This window comes from Amphiprion ocellaris, chromosome 6 (genome assembly GCF_022539595.1).
Source record: "Amphiprion ocellaris isolate individual 3 ecotype Okinawa chromosome 6, ASM2253959v1, whole genome shotgun sequence".
In the NCBI taxonomy this organism is placed as follows: domain Eukaryota; kingdom Metazoa; phylum Chordata; class Actinopteri; family Pomacentridae; genus Amphiprion; species Amphiprion ocellaris.
Window position 1 is genome coordinate 23,442,794 of NC_072771.1, and position 22,011 is coordinate 23,464,804.

At 40.5% G+C, this 22,011-nt stretch overlaps 1 protein-coding gene across 5 annotated transcripts; it reads left to right on the forward strand.

The window, feature by feature from the left end:
• The first annotated feature begins 44 nt into the window (after positions 1 to 44).
• Positions 45 to 21,475, forward strand: cert1 (ceramide transporter 1). Of its 5 annotated transcripts, none has more exons than XM_023281498.3 (18): positions 45 to 716; positions 1,124 to 1,258; positions 3,770 to 3,886; positions 10,937 to 11,044; positions 11,332 to 11,470; positions 11,864 to 11,950; positions 12,116 to 12,273; positions 14,394 to 14,486; positions 14,670 to 14,756; positions 14,989 to 15,081; positions 15,472 to 15,549; positions 16,764 to 16,859; positions 17,128 to 17,260; positions 17,356 to 17,426; positions 17,542 to 17,670; positions 18,564 to 18,693; positions 19,504 to 19,640; positions 19,796 to 21,475. In XM_023281498.3, the coding sequence occupies exons 1-17, from the start codon at positions 627 to 629 to the stop codon at positions 19,629 to 19,631; spliced, it is 1,872 nt and encodes a 623-aa protein (XP_023137266.2). In that variant the 5' UTR covers positions 45 to 626; the 3' UTR covers positions 19,632 to 19,640; positions 19,796 to 21,475. The 5 variants fall into 5 exon arrangements, with proteins under 5 accessions (XP_023137266.2, XP_023137267.2, XP_023137268.2 ...); XM_023281499.3 differs by having other exon boundaries at positions 11,867 to 11,950; XM_023281500.3 differs by lacking the exon at positions 15,472 to 15,549 and having other exon boundaries at positions 46 to 716.
• The last annotated feature ends 536 nt before the right edge of the window (positions 21,476 to 22,011 follow it).

Consider the following 22,011-nt stretch of genomic DNA (forward strand, 5'->3'; position numbering starts at 1 on the left):
GCAGGTACACAGTAAAGCGTGGCTGCGGGGCTCCTCCCCCCGACCCGAATTAAGACAAGCTAGTCCACTACTGCTAACTGAACTGCGGAACCACAGCAGCCACTCCGTTGCTCGTCGTTTGTACACTGAAGTTGAGGTGTAGCGATAAAAACGAAGGCCTCGCACGCCGCTCCGTCTTTTGTTACCGACCGCAGCCGAGATAGCGAACCAGAGCAGTCACAAGTTGCCAGTTAAGTTAGTGCTAGCTAGTTGCGTCGTTTGACAGCTAACGCTAACTAAGTTAGCTCGTCTCATTGGTATTCGACGTCAGTTTCAAAACAAAGCCCGCAAAACGGAGGAATTGAAAGGCAGCTGTCACCTCCAGAAATGCGTATTAAGAGACCAGCTAGCTCGGCTTTAGTCTGTGAGACGGCCTGAGATAAATACCGCTATCCGGCTGTTGTTCTGTGCACTCAGTTAATGCCTAATTAACATTGTTTTGCCGACGTTAAGGCTAAGTTGAAGAAGCTGTCAGCAGGTTTGGCCGTGACGCGTTTGAACGGATAACTAATCTAGCAGCTAGCGGTAAGCTACGTGGATCTGTAGATAAAAATCAGATTAAAGTCTCCTCTGGAACTTGGAATTAAATGTCCGAAAAGAGTTCGTCGTCCGGTTCGGATGAGGATGTGGACCCGGAATCCGGACAGCCAGTGGAGTTTGGAGGCGTTTTAAGCAAGGTAACTTTGGGTGAATCACTGGGGCTCCTATGGGTTTCTGTAAAAAGCAGCTGAACTGAAGAAGCCTTTTGGATAAAGGGTGAAACTAAGAAACCCCTTTAACCAGAGGCGAAACGTCTCCAAGAACCAAAAAGAGAAGTTCAGTTGGTTTTTACTGACGCTTTTAGATGATTCATAACTTGTGTGACTGAGAATCTGCAGAGACATCAGTTTGTGTGTTAGTGTGTTATGCTGCAGAAGTAGTTTTTAACTCAATATTTTAATAGCTCTGCCTGTCAGAAAGTAGGTGCGCATGACTAATAAGCAACATTACTCCTAATAATCCTTGCATAGACATCAATTAGCCACATTATCTGTTGTTTGCATTGTGCAGCTAACTGTATACTGCATCTCCTGTGTGTTTACAGTGGACAAATTACATCCACGGGTGGCAGGACCGATGGGTCGTGTTGAAAAACAATACTTTGAGCTACTACAAGTCGGAGGATGAGCGGGAGTACGGCTGCAGGGGCTCTCTGTGCCTCAGCAAGGCTGTCATCACAGTAAGTGTTTACGCTGGTATGAGGAGTGAACATTGCTCTGCTGCTGTCTAAGGCACAAATAGAAAGCAGAATGAGCTTAACACCTGTTCAACATTTATCTCAGCAAGGGCTCACAAGATGGGCCCCCTTTTTTAAAATCATTGTTCTTGGACGAGAGTTGCTTGTCTGGCAGGAGTGGAACCTCTTTGATCTGTGATTCTATCTCTGAGATAGAAAGGTAAACAATAACTTGTAATGAGGCTGTCATTAATATCACAGGTAGGATACAGACCTGTGTTTTGTACACCAAGACAATCTTGCTTAAGCGATCATTTGAGCACACTCTCTTGTCTGTTTCTCCATGGCAATTATTGTCTACTTGAAACCGGCATTCCCTCTGGTTTAAAATGTAAGCTTTGACCACAAACTCTAGATATTGGACTTGCATTCTTCCTATGCTGGCCTCCTGTTTGAGAGATAAGCTGAAATCCCACACCTTGGTTAAATATTCACTGCTCTCTGAGCATACCGCCACCTAGTACAGTGGTCAAACGAATAGTTTTACTGTGATTTGTGCAATAGGATTATGTGATTTAAAACTGCAACATGAAAGCTTATAATGAGGCTCCCCGAGTGAGTGCTTATTTATGTGAGCGTTATGCCAATTTCTGTTTGTGTAGAACTGAACGGAGCTCCACATGACTTTCAGAGTGTTTTGTAATTATGTTATATTAGCCTAACTAGGAGTGGACATGGTTTTATTACACATGCTTACTAATAATCAGAGTAGTATGACCCACACACCCACTTTTTACAGCCTTTTTTTCTAAACATCTAAAGCCAGTTCAGTCTGAGGAAACCGTGGTATGAGGTCTCAGGAATGCAGAAACAAGCCTCTGTTTCTTTTCTTGCCTAACATCAGTCTGTTACATGCTGTGTAACTGCAGACACACATCAGACTGTCCTCATACAGAAACACAGTGTGCAGGAACTGTTACTGTCTAAAAAAATTCCTTTTGCATGCAACGATCCATTATCAAAAGCTCACATTAGTTGTAGCTTTTCTCAATGCATTTGGGTTTTCCCTGTTTTTGTACAGCACTATCTTGTATAAATTTTGTTATTTTAAATTATATTTTAATTATAATGCAAACACACACTTGCACTAGTTTTAATGTGGTGCTCTTAAGGAAGACTTCATTCTCAGACATCTTTAAAGACTGTGACTATCAGCATTTGACTGATGACCACCTCTTTCCTAACACTGAAGATTCCATAGTCCTTTACCCCGAAAAAAAAAGCCAATGCAGCATGGATATACAGCACTGCTTATGTAAGGAGAACGAGAATGTTCTAGTCAGAATGGAAGAGTTATAAAGGTGATTGTAAAGCAGAGGTTTATGGACCGTGCCTGATACAGCACAGTAAGATAGACTGGATTTTTCTGGGCAGTAACCATTATGGCTGGATGCACTTGAGGTTACCAATGCACACCCCCTCCTTCCAGGGAAAATTTGAAACCTGAGGGCATATTTGATGCTGCACCTGTTTGAGGGCAAAATTTTGCTCTGAGGCTGGCAGTGACTTTAATAGAAAGCATCTGAGGGTCATAGCAAACCCACTCCTATGCATTCTAAGCATGCAGCTTGTGAAATGTAATACCAGCGTTAGAGTGTTAAGACAGTGTTGCATAAAGTTATGTACACTGACACAGAGTATGTTGCTGTTCTCAGTGGCAGCAAATAAGCCAGCACATGAGCGTCATTCAGCGACTCTTAATTCAATTTGGGCAAAACATGGTTATGTCAGCTGACAGGGCAGCTGAATTTTTGACTATACTGAGGAGGAAAAACAGGGGGGACGAGGAGATTCAACTCAACTATGTCTTATTTCTTATTGTGAACCTTTGCAGGGTTGATCTCCTCTCAGCTGAGTGCACTGGTCAAATTCCAGTCTCAGAGGAAACGGGTGAATTCTTTGTTGCACGTGTTTGGGTGCCTAAGGCGATCAGGGGTTGGAGCTGGGTGGGGTGCATTGTAAGATGGGGGAGTCTGATAGTTTAAGGATTTGACCCCAGAGTTGACTGTAAGGTTATGACAATCCAGGTTCATGCAACGGTATGCTGGAACAGTCTTTGTGTTGTTTGTTTTTATTTGGTTTGGGTTTTTTTTTTTTTTTTTTTTTGTTTTTGTTTTTGCACGGCTCTCCAGAAGTCATTTCAGGGTGTGACAGCAGACATAAGACACCAGTTTTTAATTAAAATTCCTGTTTATTGTGTGGCATATGCTTTACTGTGACTGATGGAGTCCATGTGTGTATACAGTGTATCACTGCTAGCAAGCCAGAGAGAGATTACAGCAGGATTCTGCTCTTATTCTCTGGTAATTTCATAAAACTAGAGGAAAACGTATATGTGTAATTTGTACTTTGATATTCAAATACAGATATTTGGTTTTGTGCAAAGTATTTCCTGACATTACTCATGCACTGTGCCTAATAACTATTCATGAACCCTCTCCTCTCTCCGTGCAGCCTCATGAGTTTGACGAGTGTCGTTTTGACATCAGCGTGAACGACAGCGTCTGGTACCTCAGAGCTGAGGATCCTGAACACAGACACCAGTGGATCGACTCGATAGAACTGCACAAGGTGAGTAGCTTGAGTTTCTCTTTCTATAGCATAGATATCTTAATATTTTACAATAAGCTTCTATGAAATATTTGCTTGTTATGCAGACTTTCTTGGAATTAAGTTATTTCTGGGCATTCTGTTTATTTAGCAAGCAACTGGGTGCATTACACAGACAGAATAATCACTTTACTATGACTCTTACTCTTGCATGAATCCAGATGTGTTCATAGAGGATTTTTTCTTAGTTTTTCAAGAGTCAAAAACATTTTCCTGGTTATATTGTGAAAACTTCTTATAAATATCTGGTCCTGTTTTAGTTTGTCTAATGACTCACTAAAAGCAGAGTTTTGCTGCTTTGTTCACATTCTTCATTATTCGGGTTGAATTTCAGGTCAGATTGTGTTTTTTTCTTCTTTTTTTTTTCCTGGAACAGACAGGGAGTTATCTGTTTTGTTCAGTGACTTGGGTGTGGCAGGACAAGGATTCACACATGCACACTCACACACACGGACACACAAACGGCCCTTCACCCTGGGAATGTGAGGAATCTGAGGAGTGAGGTGTTGAGGTGGGGGGTATCCCCAGTCATCAGATATTGCTCAGCTGCTTACTTTGCAAAGACATCTAGTGAGTGCTGTGTGGCTTCTCAACATATACAAGGGGTGAACAACTGTATATAGATTTTCTACGGTCAAGTCCGCTATCTGAATCACAATTCTAGTTGAACTAATGGGATCACATGATTAGTTGTGTATATGAGTGCCTGGATACAGAATCTGTTTCTTGAACTCAGTACTAAAAGTCCCACTCGCAGATCTCTGCATCCTGTTTTCACATTGATTTTATTTTGACCAGAAGTGGCGATTTATATCTCCACCACTTTGATGCTCATTTCAGGATGTTAGTCCAGTGCTTCCGCTATTCCTCGTACACCAAACTGTGCTCAGTTTACAAAATAAGTTACACATTCAAGATGTATAATCTGGCCTCTGAGACACACCAGAGACAGCAGCATTGCATTCCAGCTGCAACACATCCACTTTAGACTGTAGACTCTATAGAAATGGACGCACCATCCATGACATAATTTATAGGTTTCCCGAACAGCAATTTTGAACTGTCTTGTGACAGCACCAACCTGCCAGTCAAAGTAACCACACCCTTAGTTATGAGTGATTTAAAGCCTTAATACAATTTTAATGTAAGTTCCGGGGGGGGGGGGGGGGGGGGGGGGGGGTGGTTTGTCATGAATGGAGGAATTAGCTTAGAGACCAAAACTTTGCTTCATTGTTTTGCCCCAGAGGTTGAAAAAAACAAACAAATCAGTGAGTCACAAAAGTCTGTAGGACAAAACGTTCTGCTAGTGGAAAATGTAGCCGTATAGAGGATGGAACAAAACCACATCACATGCCCTGTTTTTGGCCTCCAAGGTCTGAAGTCCAGCTGTAATTGTGTTACAAGTGATCACGCTTTTGCTTGGTTCATTCGCAGTAGGAAAGTTTGGTCAGGGCTGTTATTTATTTAATGACGTGATCTGTACTATTTGGGTTGAGATCAGGCTGATCAGACTGCACACCCCCAACATGAAGGGTGTGAAGTGAACTGGATGTGGGTCAGATAATGTGCCAAAGAGTTATTATTAGGTTTATGTGTATGCTACATGGGCGTTTTTATTAGTCTTTGGTGGGCGCTTCATTCAGGAATTTATTAGGCTTGGCTCACGTTTTATAAATAATGTATTTGAGTTGCTGAAAACATTACTACACGTAATGATCACATGGTTTAAATGTGTTAACTTGAACATTAAATTCATAATACACCTGACGTGTCAACATTGAGTCAAAGTTTTTCCACATCACAGTTATAAAAATCTCTTAGTTTTTTAGTTTGTAATTAGTATGCCTGTAGAATAAATACTGGTGAATGGAAAAACTGCATTATATGTGCCAAACATATGTGCTGTTGTTGTCCATCCAAAACTGGCCAGTACTGCAAGCTGTACATGACTGAATTTGTAGGTTAGTTAACATTAGTGTGCTTTAAATATTAAACTAGTTTTCCACCTGTCTATTTGATTTGTTTATTAATTTGTGTATATAATGTTGTTTGCTACATAAAAGCGGTCTCATTGAGAGACCAATGAAAATTCACAACAAAAAATATAGAATGTATAATAAATATATTGGGGAAAATAATAATACCAATCACTGTCCTTTGACCACTCAGTAGTCCTGCTACTCCACTAAAATCGTGCTGTGGATAGTTTTGTTAGTACTGCTGGGTGTTTTTTAATGTGAGTGTGAGTGACCTCAGGTCTCTAGTCCATTAACGAAGGCGTGAGAATATTTTAGGGTTATGTTTGGACTCTGACCTACAGTAACCTCAGTGAGATGAATGCAGCACCACCTGCAGCATTACTGTAGACAGTGTGTCTTTGCTGCTCCCTAATGGACAAGAAGGGCTTGCATCATGCAATGCTCACCACTTGCATTATGGTTTCAATCTTTATTATCCAGACCTGCTTAACATTTCTGCTATTGTGTTTGAACATACTTAATACTTGTTCTAAAAATATGAACATTTAATTTGTAGTTTCTTTCTCCATCCATAGTTCTTAAATTAATCTCTTCAGGAAAACCAGTGACAGAAGAATACACATATATTCACACATAAAGCATCTTTCCAACATCAGTTTGATGAAAAATGTATATTAATTGTAATTCTTGTTGGTCGCTTTTTTAGGTGTTGTAGGATTATGTTTTTGTGCCAGTTTTAAACATTCATCCTTCTGCGTTGATGTTGGGATCTAACAGCTTTTAATGTGCTTTGACAATAGGATCAACAAGTTATGACTGCAGCCTTTAAGTGCTTTATATTAGCCATTTTGCAAAGGCAAACAAGCATCATTTCCATATTACAAAATTTGACTGATCAGGGGAAAAACAATTGTTGTGCAGGTCCATTTGTGTTTTTTTGTGTGGGTGTGTTTGTGTTGGTGGTGGGAAAAGTCGTGCTCAATGTAGGGACGTTAAGTGCTGCTCTTGATGAATAATGCAGCTTTTTAATCGCTCGGTCTCACAGCAGCAAAAATCAAGAGGGACACATAAAACTGTATTTTACAGAGAAGACTGATCCATTCTGCCAGATTCAGAGGGGTGATATGGGAGGGGATGGGGAAAACCCCCTGTCTTTGTCTGTGGTTTTTTCGCTACTTCAGGCTGGTTGGGGGCACAGTCTGAACACTCCTGGCCCAGATTAGGCTCAAGGAGTTATCAGCCAATCAAAGCTGGAAGAGATAAAAGAAGAGGTGGGTAGATAGAAGTAAAGCAGAAGATCCAGACTAATATTGTTCCCTGCCTCCTACTCTTCTCTCTCTCTCTCTCTCTCTCGCTCTTTCTCTGTCATAATATACAGTAGGCTGCTTCACTCGCCCACCCATTTGGTACTTTATTGGTTTATTACACAAACAGCCCCAGACAGCCCTCGTCTCTCTCTCTGATGCATACATGCATGCACCCTCCATTTTTACTCCACTCTCGCTCTCACTTTTCCATGCAAACACACACAGTCACGCTTGCTTGCTCTGGGATGGATGCGGGACATAAAGACGGACAAGATGAAAAGGCTTCACATATCAGGGTGTGTGGTCTGTTGATGTATGTGTGCGGCCAGAGTGGAGTGCATGTACGTGTTTGTCTCCTTAAGTCCATGTGTGTGCCTGCAGAGGACCTGACTGAAAGCAGACACTGCTTCGCTCTGCCGAGGAATTACGACTCTTCCTTTCCATCCAGTCTGCCTCTCTTCTGATTGCTTCAGAGCAAATGACTGCTTTTCCCTCCTCCTTCCTTCTCTTATTGCTGCTTTCTTTTGACTTGATCAGATAAGCCAAGCCTGTATGGCTTCTCTTCTCCACCTCCTCCTCTTCCCTTTTGTTCCATAGTGAGGTGTGTCCAGGGAAACGGGAATACTGGATTAAAGCTTCCGAATTGTCTGAACGTTGGGATTGTTGGGGGAGCGCCTGGCCATGTTGGGGCCAGCAAACCGCCACGACTGCAGCAGTGTCCTGCTCTGCTTTGGCTGTTGGAATGGCCGAATGGTGGGCTTTTAGCATGTCTGCATGCTGCTTGCTCGCTATCACTCCTCACTGAGATCTTTCATTCGTATGCTGGATTCAGAGGGGTGATATGGGAGGGGATGGGGAAAACCCAGTGCTGTGACATGAATGATTACTGTACACATTGTTGCTCATGTCCATACAATACATTTTTTATTTGCGTGCAATTTTTAAAATTCATATCACAGATGAACTATCTTTACTCATGTCAGATTGCATGTCTGACTGTGTAAGAAATCACTTGCTGTTATTTAGAGACAAACTTTATACTGCATGGCTGTGTGTTGAGAAGTAATTTCTCTGGCAGCAATCTGCTCAGATGTGTAGAAGTAGTCAGAGGTTGCTATGCTCAGTCGCTGCACACTCACCTCATTACCATTACAAAGCCTTGGACTCAAGATGCCATTTCATATTGTGTATAAGTGGGTGTGTAGTTTGCATGGTTGTCATGCAGCTGACCAGGTGTATGAAGGTGGCAACGTCAGATGTGGTCACGGATCGGTCTTCACTGCTTAATTGCAGTGTCCCGCTTTGCCTCTTGGTGCCAGATTGGCAAAAGTATAATAATGATTTCAGTTAGAGATGCACCTATATTGAATTTTAGAGCTAATAATTACACCCAGTAATTATCTATTTCTTGTAGCCGGTACCAATACAATAACTGGATACTATTTACAATAGAAAAATGTGAAAAGGAACATAATTATATGTATTTTTGGTCTGATGTTAGTTTTTCTGATATAACACCAGTTTTTAAAAAGCAATCGAGATCCATCCATTTCCATTGTGGGTGCGGAAGAAAGTGGGTTGGCTGGAAAGGGAGAAGATGTTTCATTTCAGTGACCACTTCCACATAATCGGATGCAATTAACAGCTGAAATTCAAATATCAGAACAGTACCAAAAAATTACATATTTTCTTGTTGACCACAGACGTGTTGTGCATCTCTAATTTCAGTAACTAAAGTAAAGAGATAAACACATGCTCTTCAATTCATTATGTAATGCCTGCAAATAAATCAAGTTATTTGTTTGACATAGTGTTGCAAGAAGTCCATTTAACTTCATTTATTCACTCATGCTATTAGATAACTGTCATTCTCAGCTGTTTAGTGTTTCGAAAGGCCTACAGACAGTAATGCGTGTTTTTTTTTGGTTTGTTTTTTTTATTTAAGGGCCTGATTTGACTGTAGATAAAAACAACACTGAGGATACTACATTTTAAATCAAAGTGTTAAAAGTACATTCAGAAAGTAGTAAAGGAATACAGTCCATGTGGAATTGTAGGTTTTGATATTCGTCGAGCTGTCAGTGGTGCAGCTAAATCACTTTGCAGCCCTCAAATCAAGCTGTCAACAATCATTGACGACCATTTCAAATTTAAAATGAACACTTTTGGCACTCAGCTCTGCCACTTGTTTTAATGTTTGCGGGTGAAAAATGAAAAATCATGTGATAGTCCAGCCAGATTTAAAAAAAACAAAACAGGCCTCCAGTTTATTCCAACTGCACATGTTTATACATGTAGTGATTTTTTGCACAATAAAATAGCATTATTAAATATTCATTATTTGTGTATAAACTGTTATTATTAGTCGCTCTGGTGTCTCTTTAGTAACAACTCTGATTGTGGTTTTGTGAATGTTGTAATGTTAAGTTACTTTGTCAGCTGTGTCAGGTAATTTTTTTTATGCTGGAGTCGTTGTATTGTGATGTGGTGAAATTATTTGTATGGTGTTAATGGTATTTTATCCACTGTGTTAATGTGTGTCACATTTTCTAAACAGCTAATTACAAATCAGACACTATCTGAAGGATATGGGGATTTAAGGGCTTGTTTTTCATAGGACTCTGGTTGTAGTACTATGCAAAATCGCTGCTCCATGAGTTTATTTCTACTATAAACTGTGGAACTGGAAGAAAATGTGTTACTTTGAGCTAAGTAATGCTCACAATTACTACTTTGTTTACTATCTCAGTAATCTCTGGACCGCCTGAATGTAAACATACCCTGAAACTGCAAACACTGGGACCTTATTTCCTGTCACTCAGCTCACTACCTGTTCACCGGTATTTAGTGTCAGCTCCGTTCAGTCTGTGTTGTAAGATCTGTTGGCAGAGAAATGTATGTGTGCTCTCTCTTGAGGTTGTCACCTGACTCCCTCTTCAGTTTGCTCACGGTTATTAAGAAATTCCTCTGTATGCCAATTGGGCAACAGAAATAGCTTACAGTCTCTTGTTGATTTTGTAATCAAGTGGAAAATTAGATGCAAAGCCATGACTACACCTATGCGAATGAGTTTAGACTCATAAAACATACCACCAGCATGTTAGAGTCCTGATTCATATGCAAACAGTGTTTTGCTTTGGTGTGGTTGGCTGGGTGTGCATTCACATACAATGTAATAATAAAATTCTGTCACTCTGCTGAGCTGGCAGTCCAAGGCATCGCCCAGTCATGATTTGGCCATTAAATGGAACAAATGGCTTCACTGCCGCTCCCTAATGCCTGGTCATAGATTTGTTTTATAATGCCATGTGAGACAGCACACTGTATTTCCTAAAAAGTATATACACTATATTCATCCCGAAAGGGGAAAAAAAAGAAATTGAAATTGAAAGTTGCAATAGCTCTTAACCACATGAGAGCAAATCATAATTTACTTCCACTCTTTCTCAGCCACCGAGCTCAGGTCTCGTGGCTGTGTTGATGCATGATGCATATGTCATCCGCAGTCGCTCTCAGCAGACTGTTTTTCTGTGTAGGTGTAGCGCAGCATTACTCAGTGTTGCTGACTGCTAGAATTGATCTCGCTCTGTCTAGTTTTGATGAGCATCAGACTTTCTTATTATACTGCATGATTGTTCAGGTTTTTTTGTGCACTTACTGATCTTCTGTTCCTTCCTGTGTGTCTCTACATTGTCTCTTCTCCCACCTCACTGACTGGATCGCAGGCTGAGTCTGGTTACGGTTCAGAAACAAGTCTGAGGCGTCATGGTTCCATGTTGTCTCTCACCTCAGCAGCTAGTGCCTTGTCTTCAACATCCACATCCTCCTTCAAGGTAAAACCTGGCCACCAGTGACTAAGTAGAGAGATGTTGTGTAACATGTCAGCAGGCCTTGAAAATGTCTATGCATCATTCTATGACTGAAAGTACCCCCAGCCATAGGTGTTCAATACAGGGCTAAAGCCTCACAACACAGATTACAGTCCAGCATATTTGCTGTGAACTAAAAATGTCAAATGTTAATGATTTGTATTTTGTGCATATTCAATTTTCCCTGACAACATGTTGTCTAGTTTTTGTGCTGTTGTTTGCATCTCTTTTACTTCTGTTTCTCTGTGCAGAAGGGGCACAGGTTGCGTGAGAAGCTAGCAGAAATGGAAACCTTCCGGGACATTTTGTGCAGACAAGTGGACACCCTGCAGAAGTACTTTGACTCCTGTGCTGATGCTGTTTCTAAAGACGAATTTCAGAGAGACAGAGGTAATTTGTGGCTTAAATACACCTTTATGTGGCTTTAGTCTTGATGTGTTTACTGGCAAATGAAAGCATTTGTAGATCGAAATGTCTTTACTTGATGGCACTCCATGACAGTTGAAGGAGAGCGGTTGGTAAGACCAACTGAGAAACGAAAACAGAAATCAATATCCACATACAGGACATTTTGTGGGTTTTTTTAATATCTGTGGCAGAACATTTCTATAGTCATATTTTTTTTTCTAACCATCTGTAGATTAAATGTTTTTTTTAAAATCATTAAATTATGTTTTTTGCTAGAAAATGTGTAAAATGTCAACTGCAATTGTCCAATATAACCTATATGCTATTATTACAGGACAGTAGGTAGAACTAAGGTTACTGTTGTTTTCTTACCAGTAGTAGAGGAGGACGAAGATGACTTTCCTACTACTGCAAGACCTGATGGTGAATATAATCACAACAATAATGGCAGCAAAGAGAAATGTGAGTTTACCAGCAGATACTATCTGACTATTTATTGCTTTATTTAAGAGTATCTATGAATAAACATGTTGGTTGCTTTGCATGTTAATAACAGATTCATGAATTTTTATCAAGTCGCAAAGCAGCTGCTTCATTTCATTATGTCGTTGTTCCTCTCTGCTCCAGTGTTTCCCCCTGCCAGCCCCAAAGGTATGAACGGGATAGACTTTAAAGGTGAAGCCATCACCTTCAAGGCCACCACAGCAGGCATCCTCTCTACGTTGTCCCACTGCATCGAGCTGATGGTAAAACGAGAGGACAGCTGGCAGAAAAGACTGGACAAGGTACAGACTGGACTCTGCACACAGTAATTAAAATACACGTCACTCATAGTGTGCGAAGTGTCAAGTGAAAAATAAGCAGTTTCCTGAGTGGGTGTGTCAACAGCCACTGCTGTGTGGAAATGCCGCTGACTGAGAATCTAACTGCATTCAGCTGTTATGAGCAATAGTTTGGTCGTCTGGACTCTGTCCTTCGGGTGACAAGATTGTGGTGCAACACTCTGCTGTCCAAATGTCCAACCATGATTGATGTGAAAACAGGTATTGATGTTGACAGTTAAGGTGGTGCAACATTTCCTATTCAACTATTTACCATTGTTTTGAAAGGTTAGAAAGATTCAATAGAGTTGTCACTGAAACTGATTCCATGTAAAATGCACTAGCTGTGTTTAATACTATGAATGAACAGGTTGGATGTAATTCCTTTGGATGCAGTTCAGATTTGTTTTATTCTTCTTCCTTAACGTTCTTTTTTTTATTGAAGACTTTGTGTGGGTATGTGCTTACGTCTTTTTTTTTTTTTGTTCCTGATGTCTGTGTGTTCATATTTGTGTCTTGTTTAGTACTTGTGTGGTTTGGTATTCTGTCAGGCTGCTCTATTAGTATATTTTCTGTGGGAAATGTCAACGTCTCTAAGATGCCTTTGGCAAGATATTTTGCAATTTAGCTACCTGTTCAACTGCCTGTTGCAAATGTAAAGCAAGTTATCGGACTCAGCCCAAAAAGAGTCTGTGTTGTGGGGGTTAAAAACAAAACAGAACAAGGAATGGTCCCTACATTCCACAGTTCAGATATCCAAAAACTAGTAATAGTTCTTGAAAACTGATTTGCAGATGGTTACTCTAAACCAGCTATCAACGTTTCAGCTATAGCTCAGTGAGCACATAGACAAATGGGCCCATTAGCTCTTTTGTTATTTGATCTTTTTTTTTTTTTTTTTTATCAGAGTAATTAAAGCCTGCATAACCCTCTTCCATTCATTAATATCCAGAGAGTGGTCTGTCTCTTTAAAAGTATCTAAAGAGCTGCTCTTGCTTACATCCTGATTAGCCCAGCTGATGTTGTCAAACCAGTTTCTTTTTGTATGTGTGTGCAGAGGCGCGCTGCCCAACCCAGAAACTTGCAAAAGCTGGGAAGTGTTTCAGTTCGGTTGACTACTTGGGTGAAACTACTTCAAACTCACCTGTGTTTGATGAAGTGTTTGAAGTGTAGCTGCAGATGTGGAGTAGAGATATAGATATAGAAATAGTTATACAACATACAGTCAAAGGACAGACAAGGAACAGGTTACACCTACTCAGACTTGTACAGAGTCAGTTAGAAAATGACTGCTCGGACTTCATGGTACAATTTGTGGAAGCCATCTCTACAAAGGAGTACTGAGCTGCTGAAATACCAGACACAAAGATGGATACCTCTACAGACCTGCAGCTGCTTCTTTACAGTAGGTCTCTGTCTGTCTGTGTAGTATTCAAGCACTGCTGACAGCAGGATCGCCTCCTGTTTATTTTGTGGCAAGTGTTATATGTCTACACCTTCCTTTGTACATTGTTTGGTTTCATTGTCTCTTTGTGTCTGGAGACCGTGGTTGTTTTATATTGCAGTATACTTTCAGCCACAATTCCTGGAGTTTTCTTGCGTTCTTATTGCACTTTGGACAGCTGTCGCTCTGTTTTTGTCCAGAGCTGTTAGGTGTTTTTTGCAGAGCTAAGCCTTTTTTTTTTATTGTAATTTGATTATTTTTTCCCACAAAGAGACCAAATACTAGACTACTGTTCTTTTTAAGTCATAGGGGCAGAACACAGTAGCTGTGGCACTGATAATACAGAGACTTAAGTTCTCAACTGTAGGGCAGCAGCCTGTTGTTTCTTGTTCATTTGTAGGAAGTGGGCATATTTGTCTCTGTCAAAGAACAAGACTTGATGTAAAACCTGTTTGAGTTTGCACACACCTAAACATTTGGGTGATTTATTTGAATACCGGATACCTCTATTTTATTCGGCTTTCACTGTATGCTTTTAATGATCTGTAATCTGATGGACTGAAGATTGTCTCTGGGAGATGATTTCTGCCTGTAAGTAACACAGTTTAACTTACCATACTCAAATTTTCTGTGTGTTCAGGAGCTGGAAAAGAGGAGGCGTGTAGAAGATGCCTACAAGTCTGCTATGAATGAACTGAAGAAAAAGTCGCACTATGGAGGACCAGACTACGAGGCACGATGAAGTTATATAAGATAAATGAATCAGCAACAGCTATATAAAATACAGTAGAAAGATTTCTTCACTTTATCCAAACTTTTTTTTTTTACGATTATGTATCTTATACAGGGTTGTTCTCACAGGATTTTTATACTTCTTCACTTCTTCACCATTTCAATTGTTATTTCCTTTCAACAGGAGGGGCCTAACAGTCTGATTAATGAAGATGAATTCTTTGATGCGGTTGAAGCTGCACTGGACAGACAAGACAAGATAGAAGAGCAGGTGTGATGAAGCTCTAAATTGGCTGTATTATTATATACACAATTTAAACGTCTCATACATTTGGGATATCTAAACCAGTTGCACCATTAGGCTAAAAGATGTACTGGATCTGTTTTGTTTTGCTTCTTCTGCTTGTGTAAAACTTCCTTAAGCACAGCTACATACACCGATGTATCATTTCTCTCACCTTAATCTTTTTTCTCTTACCAAACTCCTACACTATGCCCCTCAGAGCCAGTCAGAAAAAGTCAGAATACCTCGACTAACACCAGTGCCTCCTGGTGACGCCTACTCCACCATCGGTACACACCGATTTGCCAACAAGGTGCGCAGTACATTTCTTATATTCTCTTTGCCTTACACCTACTTTGTTCTAATTTAAGGCCACGGGTTGCTACTTTTTTCTTTACCTCATCGTTCCCGTCCAAAGCCTAGTCAGTTTACAACCAGTGCGACCTGTCTATAAAGCTCTGCAGCTTCTTGGTGCTTCTGCTTAAATAACATGCCCTCATGATGTCGCCGTGCCTCACCTTAATCTGTTTGCACGGACAATCAGTCTTTTCTTACTGCAGAATTTTTTGAGCGCTTATATAACCTCGTCATATAAAATGCTTCCTTAGCAGGTTCTGGTCGTCTCCTCTGAACTGCTGCAGTGGTGCCTCTTTCTGGTTTGTTCTTTACTCTTTGCTCTTTCAACCCCCTCTCTGCTGTACAGCCCCATAGCCATTCTTCTTCCTTGTCCTCCGTTGAGCTAGTCAGCGCTTCAGACGACATTCACAGATTCAGCACTCAGGTACTGTATTTGGTCAACTTAGAGAACCTTTACCGGATGCAAGCACCTTCTGCCTTCCACCTCAGGCAGAGAGAGCATGAGCAAATAGCATGAGAATGTCTACCAACCACTCGCTCCAGGATTTCACAAACAAAGTTTGTTAGAATAGATTCTTTTATCAAGGTGGGGCTGATTTCTGTGATTTCATTTTTGAAATAATTTTCTAAATTCAAACTTCAGTTCAGTATTCACTGTTTTTTAAATCTAAAATATGCGAATGGTCATTATTACATGTGACTGTTCCACAAGGAGGTCGGCATGAATTTGCAGAATCATTGACACAACAATTAAACCCTGGTTCAGCCGTGCTGCAAACTGTACAAGGTGTGGCTGTTAAATCGTGAGACTGGGCTTCTGTCAGTCAAACCACAGCATGCATGTCTCAACCACGTCAAATTACTGATCAACGACTGAGCATAAGCAACCTGTCAAAGTCTGCTTGACTTAAATAGAATAAATTATAGCATGAGACTTATTATTTAATAGCCACACCTGGTATGTCCTAAACTGCAGTGTTTGCAATTTGCTGATTGCATCATTTCTATCTGTTAATTTGAAAGTGATTAGTTATTCAGCCCTACACCAAAGTTTATATAATATTATGTGATGATGCACAAAAACAAAAACCTGATTGGACAGATTTGAAATTCCTGGAGAGAACGGGTTTGCTCCATCACATAGCAGTTGTTATGATACCAAAAAGTTGGAGGAACCCTGCATGACTGGAATCTAGAAACCTTTTCATTTCCACCTCTTCCTTTCCTCACATCACTCTTCTTCTTCCACAGCATGAGCAGGCATGAGTCCAGACTGGCTATGCACTGTGTTTTAATGCATTGTTGGAATGTTGAATAACACTCTGAAGCAGGATCAAGTGTCTAATATTTATTTGGTTACTGCTCAGTGGCTCGTGTATTTACTTTAGGAATTCCTAAGATTTTCAGGAAATAGTTTTCCTGTTTGTCTCCTATGATGTTATCAGAAACCTTTCTGAAAAATGCCAGTGCAGGTGCAATGTGTGTAGATTGCTGTAATTCATTAAACTTGAGCATAGGATTCCTAGATATAGTTTGTTTTTTTTTAATTCCTGAACTGTGGGCAGTGTCAAATAGACAGGTAAAACAGTTGACGACTCTCTAAGATATGAATTTAATCAATATCTGTCTGTCTCTTAGGTGGAGGAGATGGTGCAGAATCATATGACTTATTCCCTTCAGGATGTGGGTGGAGATGCCAACTGGCAGCTGGTAATAGAAGAAGGAGAGATGAAGGTGAATACAGTGGAGAGGAGCTGCTTATATGAATCATTCCCCATGGTTGCTAGCTGTGATTATTTAAATCTTACCGAATTTTTAAAAGGTGTTTGGTGACAATAGAATAGACACAATGGAAAATAATAATCTGTTAAAACCATAAAAGTGTGTAAAAATCAGCTCAATTTATCAGTCACTGGTATCTTTCAAAATAGATTTTGTTGTGAGGCTGTAAGTATGGCTGTAGTTGTGATTTTTTTTTTCTGTCGCATGCTTTATTAAACAGGTGTACAGGAGAGAGGTGGAGGAGAACGGCATCGTCCTGGATCCTCTCAAAGCTACACATGCTGTGAAGGGGGTAACAGGACATGAGGTCTGCCACTACTTCTGGGATACAGCTGTCCGATTGGACTGGGAGAGTACGTCCACTATTTCAGAAGGCACCATCATATCAAGAATGTTTTGACTTCCTTTGTTTCAATGTCATGACATGCCTGAACTTCTCTTCCCTCAGCCACCATTGAAAATTTCAACGTTGTGGAAACGCTGTCTGACAATGCTGTCATTGTTTACCAGACACACAAGGTAGATGGAGTTCACTGTGATTTCAGACTTTGCTGAAACATGTTTCACACATTAGATCATGAATATTCTGCAGCGTGTTTGATTTTAAGGCTGGATGTTTCTGGTTGTGTTTCAGAGAGTGTGGCCGGCCTCTCAGAGGGACGTTCTCTATCTGTCAGCTATCAGGAAGATTCTGGCAACCAATGAAAATGATCCCGACACATGGCTTGTCTGCAACTTCTCTGTAGATCACGACAATGCTTTGGTAAGATCAACCCTGAAACACATACCCAGTGTCGTTAGTAATACAGGACCATATGCATTCTGTGTAATTAATTCTATTTTTTTCAGTTAGGCACTCAACTCCCCGGCATTCGTCAGCATTGGACTGGTGTCAAAATGTCAAAAATGAAATGTATTTTTCTACTGTGTGTAATAGCAGTGTAGGGCAACGTTGTAACCCTTAGTTTTATTCTGTTGTTGATGAGAATTATGTCTATTTAGCTGATTGTCATAGTAACTTCGGTTTCAGAAGCATCAGGTGATGGACTCTCTGAATTCCACAACAGCAAAACTATGTCCTAAGAGTGTTGGGAAGGTGAGGGAATCTCGTGAAGTTACCTCAACTGCCTCAGTCTTGCTGACACAAATGCACACGCAGTTTTCTTGGACAAATTTCCAACTTGGGAAGCCAGAAGAAACGTTGGCCTCCAGCTGCTGTAGCCCTTATTCCCACAGAAACACTGGAGATGCCAAATTGATTAACATTATCTACATTATCACTAGCAAGGGACAGGTAATAATCAGCTTTATCTACTATATATAGGAGTTGTATGTTTGAGGGTTAGTGCTGTGAACTTATTCCTGTCATACAGGATTGCGCTAGTGAGCCAAAGAATGTTCAGTGAACATAGTGCTTGCATACTGCCTTAATTCATTTCAGTGACATTTTTCTTACTGTCACTGTAAAACTGCATTTGATTCAGTTCTGCATATTGTTACAAACATTTCATAGTCAAACAAGGGTTTGTTGTTGGGCCTTTTTAAGGTTAAATAGAAAAAAATAGTAGTTTTACTCACCAAACTCACAGTTCTGCTGTAGGGAGATTTGTAGTTGCGTGGGGATTGTTTGAATTTAGATTTTTGTTTTGCTTTCAGCCTACAAACCGGTGTGTTCGTGCCAAAATCAATGTCGCCATGATCTGCCAAACACTGGTCAGCCCACCTGAAGGCGATAAAGAGATCAGCAGAGACAACATCCTTTGTAAGATCACCTATGTTGCCAATGGTAAGTGCCTCTCCAGACCAGTGAGCAATCGCTTGCTCAAAGAAAAGATCAGCAGCCAACAGAATCAAGCCTCTTGCCCCAAGTCTTACCTAAAATTATCAACATCCAGCCTTCATTAATTGGCAGAAGCAAATGTTAAACATTTGTGTCAAAATAATCTGAAGACAGTCCATGTTTATGTTTAATAAAATAATAATCATTTCACAGCAGAGAAATTAATGAAAGCACAACTTGAATATGTGCTTGTTTTGTCAGCTAGGTGACGGTTGTGTTTATCTATTCAAATGATTGTTTAAACCTTCAATGCAATTATGATGGACATAGCTGCAGATCACAAAAGGGCCTTAAAGAATTTCAAAAGTAGTCGTAATAGCTTGTGTCAGACATGAGAAAAATAAAGTCACGCTATCAGGAAACTGCCTGGAACTGGTGTGTCCCCTTGTTTTGGAGACTTTCCCCAAGTAATTCAGAACAGTCTCATTTTTCTGCTAATTAGTCTTATTAGAGCTGGTAACTGACACAAAAACTCAACAGTCCATGAGCCTTGTGCCTTTGATATTTCAGTTCAGACTTGTTCAGCGTCTCCCCCTCCCCTGACTTCCTGTAGACGAGGAGGTTGTGACATAAAGAAGCGCTGCAGAGAAAATCTCGAGCCAGTTTGACCACATCCTGTCCTATCACTAGAGGGCACCCCACACCAACATCTATGCACTGAATCACTGCGGGTTTATGATGAATGGTTTGAACACGTTGTAAGACGGCGCATAAACAGTATGCTGATCTTTTTTTTTTTTCTGTGTGTGGCTGCAGTAAACCCGGGAGGTTGGGCTCCAGCTTCTGTCCTCAGAGCTGTGGCCAAGAGAGAGTATCCCAAGTTCCTCAAACGCTTCACCTCCTATGTCCAGGATAAAACAGCTGGGAAGCCCATCCTTTTCTGAACACAAAAGGTAACTGAGATTCCAAATAGATATTGTTGTACAACTGAGATAGATTTTTTATTGTGTCACATCATAAAAAACAGTCGGCAGAGCTTTCGAATCTGTTGTCATTTGAGTTGAGGTCTTTTCTGTGTTTTCCTTAATTTTAATTCTCCTCGTTTCAGGCTTGTGGAGAGCCGAAGTTGCCCCTTAACCAGACCCATGTTGTTCAGAAGACTCTTATTGACCACATGACCTTTTCACCTATCAGAATGTGTTTTCAAACTACTACATGCTTGCAGGACACCATATCATGACGATGTCCCACCGGACACCTGCTTGAAGATGAGACTGGTTTTATGGCTTTAATGCATCAGTAGTCGTCATCCCAGCTACATTAGAATGGCTTTGCACCATCTGATGGGTCATGGGTACATTTGTATGTACATAAATTCAAGAGTTTCCCAATTGGGTTTAAATTGTTACCAATTACTTGCTTTTTTTGTAAATTGTTTTGTACATTTCTTATGATTACATACTTCTTGACTTTTTTTTTTGGGTTCGCTTTAATCACTAGTATTACAGCTACTTGTTCTGCTGCTGCTAAAGTAACTACCATGAGAGAGGAAGGTTAGATATTTACAGGAAGAGCACTTATGAGGCATGGTGCACTATCTCCTCTTTCTTGCCTTCTCCTGTCCCTCTTGTGAAAACTCTCTTTTGCAGTTTGATGGGGGGTCAGAGCCTAAAGCTTTGAAATCTTTATATTTCTAGATTGTTCTAAAGTAGCTTTCAGAGGGCACCATGGACACAATGTATTGTACAGAGAAAACAGAATAAGTTTTCAGTTAGTTTACCAATGTGAGAAATGTGAATTGACTGTTAAACGCTTGAATTTGATGACAATAATGGGCCAAGGAAATACAGAGTGGGAGATGAAAAGCATTTACTAATTCACTTATTTTGGACACAGCTGAACTGGTGATAGTTGACTGTGGTCTTTAGATGCTAAGCTGCAGTCAGTGTGTATCTGTCTTTAACCTGCATGAGGTTTCTGACAGATATTTGCAAATGACCAGCTGTAGTGTCTGATCTGAAGATTCCTCTCTTTGATTGAGAGATGAGCGGGTACATTTTGTACGCCTGAGGTTTTTCCTTCACTGTTTTCAGCCCCTAGTAAGGCAGGAAAAATGTCTGTCCCTTCATGAGTGTCAGGTTTGTCAATCAGTCCTGCTGCCTTCGTGCAGGACAAGGTAAAAGTTGTAAAATGTTGAGCAGGATATCATCGACTCCCTATGCTCTCAGTCACACGCTGAGATTACATTTCACACGCCACACTACAGTGCAGTGGCCTCCTGCCCTTTGACTGATAAACTACCCCCAGAATGCCTTAGACACCAGGATGAAACCTAAAAGTCCTGGCTTTCTCTACTGTACAGCCACCAGATGTGCATTTATCAACACTGAAATGAAGCTGGGTGGGGTTTGGGGGGTGGGGGTCAGCATTTCACATCACATCATTACCTCAAGATTTAAATTTACTTTGGACTGTGTTTAATGCCATCAACAGTTGGGGGATTTTGCAATCATTAGATCTGCATGGTTGAAAAAATTAACCATGAGATTTTTCAGTCTAAGAGGTCAGAGGTTGGGGAGGATCCGGATAATCGTTTTTGCTGATAATTACAAGAGCTAGATGACGAGCAGTGTCAGCTGAAGAATGCATTTAGTGTTTTTAATTTTGATATTTTGTCAGTAATCTACACACTTTGTATATTTCTAAGTTGTACATCAGATGTGTTATTTGCACTAAATGTAATGCAATTTGGCAATGTTCTGTAAATTAAAATGATTACACAACAGAACACAGTATGTGCGCTTTTTTTAGTTACACTGCTTTGTAACTGAAGGTAGATTATGTAAAAGCTTAATATTTTATGTGAACACCCTCAGCAGTGATATTTAGATGATGGCCACTTTTTCACAAAATCATAAAACACTTTAAACCCTGAACATTTTCAGAAGTGGAGCTGTTGCAAAAACACCTTGTGGGCACTGTTCCCTCTAAGCTGCGCGCGTGCGCAATTGCGCACTGCTGACACGGTCTCCGCGCACAGAAAATCTGCGCTGTGCACAAAAAAAAAATCCAACCTAAACTGTAAATAAAATAAACACGTAACAATTTATTCTGTGCTATTTTTCAGTGTGAGTCAGTGAGTGACCGGTGACTGGCTGCTGCAGCCAATGATGCGATGCGATTCACATACGTATTTACCATAGACTGTATATAATGGTAATGGTCCTTATGTGCAGCCATCGTTGTTCTCATAGATATGAATGAGTAGATAGGACACGCCCCTTTGAGCTGCGGCTACGGCGAGGCTAAGCTAGTGGGGGCAAA